Raw genomic sequence first — 6,000 nt, forward strand, 5'->3', positions numbered from 1 at the left:
GATTGCGGCTGGAGTTTGAATGGACATCCAACGTCTGTGAGATCTATGTGGGGAAACAAGGCGTAGCAGATGCGCTACGAGAGACGTCGGCTCCTCACTTCACCTTGATCATCCAAAGCAGAGGAGAAGCTGAGAACATGGGGTCAATCGTTAAAGACAGGGGTTGATGCCACGGACTGGGAGCCCACTACAAATGTTAAACTATTGCACACACATTTGAAGTAAACTCATACCAGAGAAACACATGTGAAACCACACACTGACAATGGAAACACAACTCATGGTAGATTTATTGACACATTTTGGACAAATTGGATAATAAGCAGTAGGGATAGAAATAAATTGAAGGAATGCAGGCGTTTTGGAAAAGACGAGGTTCCCCTCGAATATCTTGATTAATCGGGTCCCCAGAACCAGAAAGCCCGACTATCATACGGTGCACGATTTGAGTTTTAATTTGTGGTGTCAACACACTATGACGCCCCAAATTCTATGTTTAACACTATGTTTAATGCAATAGGCTCTGATAAGAGATGTTTCACCTGCATTAACCTGGCAAATGTTTTTTCTGTGTCCTAACTGACAAACTGTTTTACCTGGATGTTTATGAAAAGAACAGGTTTGTGGATGCTGTTCTGTTTCAAGAGGGGGTGTGTAACACAGATTAAAGAATTAAAGATTTGATGTAATATAGTGGCAAATTAGATAATATGGAAATACGGCACACCACTTGTGTAAGGAACATAGCTGCCATTGGAAAAGCATTAACTAAAACAGACCAGTTAATAATGGAACACGAGACTGTTGTACGTACATCACATGGGATAAAGGCGTTTTTACAGTCAAATACGTTGACACTCTCCTTGTAAATAACTCTGCCCCAGATGGATCCTTTACTAGAGCATTAAATAGACTAAGAGCCATGTCCTTTAAATTAGCTGAACACTCATAGACATGGCATAGACAATCCCATTAATAATTGGTTAAGTCAACATTTTGGACAATGAAAAGGGTTTGATCATGTCACTGTTTTTTACTATAGTATAGCATAGTACCCTTCACCCTTTGTGGATGCTGCTAGATCCCTGTATCAGACACTTATGTCTTTGATGCATCACCACTGCAGTAGATGCTAAAATGTCCCTGCCATAAAAGATGGTTTTGTTACATGAAAGGATCCAATTGGTAGGGCTGGAGGAGAATGGAGGAGATTGATATTGTGAGAAACGACCTCGATGGACCTGAAGAAGAAACCCCGTTAGGGTCAACGTCCCTGAATAGATGATCTGCTAACTGTTGCACACATCATATATAGTGGATGCATATGTTATGGCCATAGCCTTCTGAGTTTGCTACTTTTGTGATTACTAATTGGTTTGGCCTTTCTGAGTGCAGGCTCTGCCCCTGCGCACCTGAGAGCGGTTGCGGTGATGGCTCAGGCTGAGCATATAGAGGGGAGAGCGACTGAGCGCCGGGGGAAGGAGGAGACCTGCGAGAGCGCCAGGCCCCGGCCGCAACACCAGGAGACCAGTGTTTTGTGTTCAAGCTATTATTTATGTTGTGTTAATGTGTAAAACGGAGAGGCTGGAGGTTGGAAAACCATAAAAGAACTTTGCATCGCTTCCTGCCTATCGCGTTTTCTTTATGTTGCTGACCCCTTGGCTGAACGAGCCTTCACCTTATCGAGGGCATCGTAACATAAATGGGGGCTCGTCCGGGATCCTGTGTCAGGATAGTAACTAAGGAATTCGAGTGATCTAATTTAATTCGGGTGATCCCTGTTCTCTGGTTAGACAGAGTAAGCCAGCGGGGCTGTGCTTAGCGCCAGTCCTGACAACGGTTTACTGTTTATTATTTTGCCTTTCTTATTTTAGTTAGTTAGTTAGTTTAGTTTATTTTATGATATTTTTGGAGGTACTCCGGGGGAGAGAGCGATCTCTTAATCGGTACCCTCTGAAAACTAGAGAGGAAAAGTTAGCTTTATGGGTTAGGTAAGTAGGCCCAGAGAATGTTGGATTATCCTGATTATTTCTGCATATTGTTGTTTAAAAATGGCAACGTTTGAGTTAAGCTGATTTATAGAGCAACCAAATGTTGAAGTTTTAGGGACATGTCGAAAAAGTGATTTGTCTCTTATTGCTCAACATTATGGGATTCCTTTCTCTAGAACACTAAGAAAAGCAGAGTTAAAATATTGTTTAGTGGCTGGCTTGGTTAATAAAGGTGTTTTTTCGGCCATGGAGTCTAGTCCCACTGTAACGGCCGAGTTCGAGGCACCAGCTGCTGCGGGAACTTCGCCTTTACGCGTATCGCGTGGTGGTCCAGTAACTCCCTTGGTGGGGGTTGGTGCGGAGGAAGGTTTGGCCTACTCGATGCCTAAATTTGAGCCTCTTTCTCTTTCCACAGAATCAACAGGGAGTCGCTCAGATGCACGTCTAAAATTACGTTTAGCACGGCTGCAGACCCAGGACCGAGCTCAGGCAAGGCAAGATGACTTGAAGCGTCAGATCGAAATGTATCGAATTGATGCTGATACCAAAGTACGACTGCAGGAGTTGGAGTTACAGGCTGCGCCCGAGGTACCAAAGAAATCTACTGTCAAAACATCTCTGGTCGAAGGTGATCCCGTTACGTCGCCTGGTCCATCACCGTCGGGAGGCGTTGACGAACCAGTTGGTACTGGTGGTGATTCGGTAGCGCCGTTTTCAACACATTTTGACGTGGCTAAAAACATCTCGATCGTTCCACCCTTCCGGGAAAAGGAAGTGGAAGCGTATTTTCAAGCTTTTGAACGAGTGGCGTTAGCATTAAGGTGGCCAAACGCGGTTTGGGCACTAATGTTGCAATGTAAACTCTCAGGTAAGGCGCAGGAGGTATGTGCATCTCTCTCGTTAGAGGAAAGCGTACAGTATGATGCCGTGAAAGCTGCAATTTTACGGGCATACGAACTTGTTCCTGAGCATTACCGACAACGGTTCCGTACCTCGAAAAGGGGCACGTCGCAAACGTATGTTGAATTCGCTCGGGAAAAAGGCATCTTATTCGATCGCTGGACCAAGGCGTGCAAGGTAACTGACTAAAACTCTTTGCGAGAGCTGTTGCTGATCGAAGAATTTAAGAACTGTGTTCCTGAACGTACTGCATTGTATCTGAACGAACAAAAAGTCAGCACTGTTCAGCAGGCTGCGGTGTTAGCTGAAGAGTATGCTTTAATGCACAAAACGGTGTTTTATAAGCGTCCGTCTGATTCTGGGGGTTCCGCCGTGAAGGAGAACGAAAATCTTTCTGACTCGAGAAGTAAATGGAGTCCTCCCAGTCCGAAATCTAATCGAGAATGCAGTTACTGTCACAAAATGGGTCATAGTATGGCTAAGTGTCGTACGTTGAAACGTAAACAAGAACGACAAGTTTCTTCATCTTTTCAACCGCGAGGCTCGGTGTTGGTGAAAACTTTGTCTCCGGTGGTTGCAGTGTCCCCAACGACCCCAGACAGCGGTTTCAAGCCATTCATATTCAGCGGTTTTGTTTCAGTAGGTGAGAGGGGCGAGGATCGAAAACCGGTAAGAATTCTCCGGGATACAGGGGGGTCTCAGTCCTTCATATTAGCAGATGTTCTGGATTTTGGTGTTGATTCCGCGTGTAATACCAGCACGGTGGTGCAGGGTATTGAAATGGGTTTTGTGACTGTCCCGTTGCATCCGGTGCACGTTTCGTCTGAGTTGGCGTCTGGATGTTTTGAGGTGGCAGTGCGTCCCTCGCTACCTGTGAGAGGCGTTGACTTTATCATGGGTAACGATATAGCTGGGGGTAGAGTCATGCCGGTGGTGCAAGTGGTCGACGTCCCGCACAACGACACTCAGGCGGATGTGCTTGCTAGAAACCTGCTAGGGGTGTTTAGCGCCGTGGTGACACGAGCCCAAGCAAAACATGACCTTCAGGAAAGTAATATACTCTGCGATTCTGTGTTTCCCAAGATTCTGGGAACTGACGTGCTGGCTGATCCTCCAGAGCCGTCCAAAACAACTCCAGGGTCAGCTAGGAGCTTTGATCTCATTACTAATTTGCTTGTTTTTCGCGCGAAACTCTGAAGCGCAGCGAAAAGATTTATCTTTAACTCCATGTCGGGCGAGTGCTGAAAAGGGGAAAATATCGCTGCGTAATCACCAGTTTTACTGGCACAATAAGGTGCTAATGCGTCACTGGAGTCGATCGCTAAATCCTGGGCAGTAAGACGATTGGAATGTGGTGCATCAAATTGTGGTGCCCTCAAAGTTTCGATCACAGGTCTTAGAACTGGCCCATGACCATCCTTGGTCCGGACACCTCGGTATCACTAAGACCTATAACCGGGTGCTCCAGCATTTCTTTTGGCCAGGTTTAAAAACTGATGTCGCACAATACTGCAAAACCTGTCACATCTGTCAGGTCAATGGGAAGCCTAATCAAGTTGTGCCGCCGGCTCCCCTCTGTCCTATTCCTGCCGTCGGCGAACCATTCGAGCGCGTGCTAGTTGATTGTGTCGGTCCACTCCCTCGTGCTAAGTCCGGGTGCCAATACTTGTTAACAATCATGTGCGTCGCGACACGCTTTCCGGAAGCCATCCCGTTACGTAACATCACGGCCAAGACGGTAACTAAGGCACTAACAAAATTCTTTACCACCTTTTGGGTTGCCGAAAACGGTCCAAACCGATCAGGGTTCAAACTTTATGTCTCGCGTTTTCCGTACGTCCTTAAAGGCTCTTGGAGTGGCTCATGTCGTCGCAAGTGCCTACCACCCTGAGTCGCAAGGAGCTTTAGAACGGTGGCATCAGACGTTAAAATCCGCACTTCGCAAGTATTGCACCGAGACTGGAAAGGAATGGGATGATGGGGTCCCGTTAGTTTTATTTGCAGTGCGTGAGGCAAGACAGGACTCTCTCGGGTTCAGTCCGGCTGAGCTCGTGTTCGGGCATGATGTCCAGGGTCCTTTAAAAATGCTAAAGGAAGAGTTTCTCAATAGAGGTTTGTCCACGAAAACCAACGTTCTCGAGTTGGTCTCACGTACTCGGGAACGTTTGCGAGACGCTTGTAATACGGCGAAGGAAGCGCTTTCATTGTCGCAAAAGAAGATGAAGAAACGCTTTGATACAAAAGCGGTGGTGCGTCGTTTCCTGCCTGGAGATAAAGTTCTCGTGTTGTTCCCCATTCATGGGACCACTCTCTCGGCCCGTTTTTCGGGTCCGTACGTGATCAAGGGTAAGTTGAATGAAACTAACTATATCTTGTACACTCCAGAACGGAGGCGAAAAACACGTGTATGTCACATAAATATGTTGAAACCCTATTTATGTCGTGTTGAACCGAAAGCGACCACCCCTGACGATCCGGTAGCTAAGGTACCCACCGAGCAGGTCTTATTGGTAACTTATGCTTTACCTGCCAACACTGAGGATGATGGGTTGCATGTCTCTATGGAAGTTTTAAACGGGGGGTGTTTCAAAGATTCGGAAGTCTTAACTTCACTCCCTTCTCAACTGGCCTATTTATCTCGCGAACAGCAACGGTACGTAATGAACCTGATAAAGAGTTTCCAAATCTGTTCAATGACGTACCTCCCGAAAATAATGTCATCCAGCATGACATCGAAGTTGGCCGTGCAGGACCTTTCAAGCAACATGCTTACCGCTGTCCATTAACTAAGAGAGAGGCAATGAAAGCTGAGGTGCAATATTTACTAGAGAATGGGTTCGCTGTTCCGAGCAGTAGCCCCTGGAGCTCGCTGTGCATTCTGGTGCCAAAGGCTGATGGGTCCCTTCGTTTTTGTACCGATTTCCGAAAGGTCAATTCAGTCACCGTGGCTGATGCTTTTCCCTTACCACGTGTGGACGATTGTGTGGATAGTCTTGGGAGTGCAAACTACATCACCAAATTGGACCTATTGAAAGGTTATTGGCAGGTGCCCCTCACCGAGCGGGCTTCTAAGATCTCTGCGTTTGTAACCCCCGACGCTTTTCTGCAG

At 46.6% G+C, this 6,000-nt stretch overlaps 1 protein-coding gene across 1 annotated transcript in view; it reads right to left on the minus strand.

Moving 5' to 3' along the window:
- gabbr1b (gamma-aminobutyric acid (GABA) B receptor, 1b) overlaps positions 1–5,658 on the minus strand; it is a 63,297-nt gene extending 57,639 nt beyond the window's left edge. Inside the window, exon 1 of the mRNA XM_062558631.1 lies at positions 5,594–5,658. Within this exon, the coding sequence (XP_062414615.1) occupies positions 5,594–5,658 (65 nt within the window). The remainder of the gene's footprint in view (positions 1–5,593) is intronic.
- Positions 5,659–6,000: the final 342 nt, after the last annotated feature.

This window comes from Pungitius pungitius, chromosome 17, assembly GCF_949316345.1.
Source record: "Pungitius pungitius chromosome 17, fPunPun2.1, whole genome shotgun sequence".
Taxonomy (NCBI): Eukaryota; Metazoa; Chordata; class Actinopteri; order Perciformes; family Gasterosteidae; genus Pungitius; species Pungitius pungitius.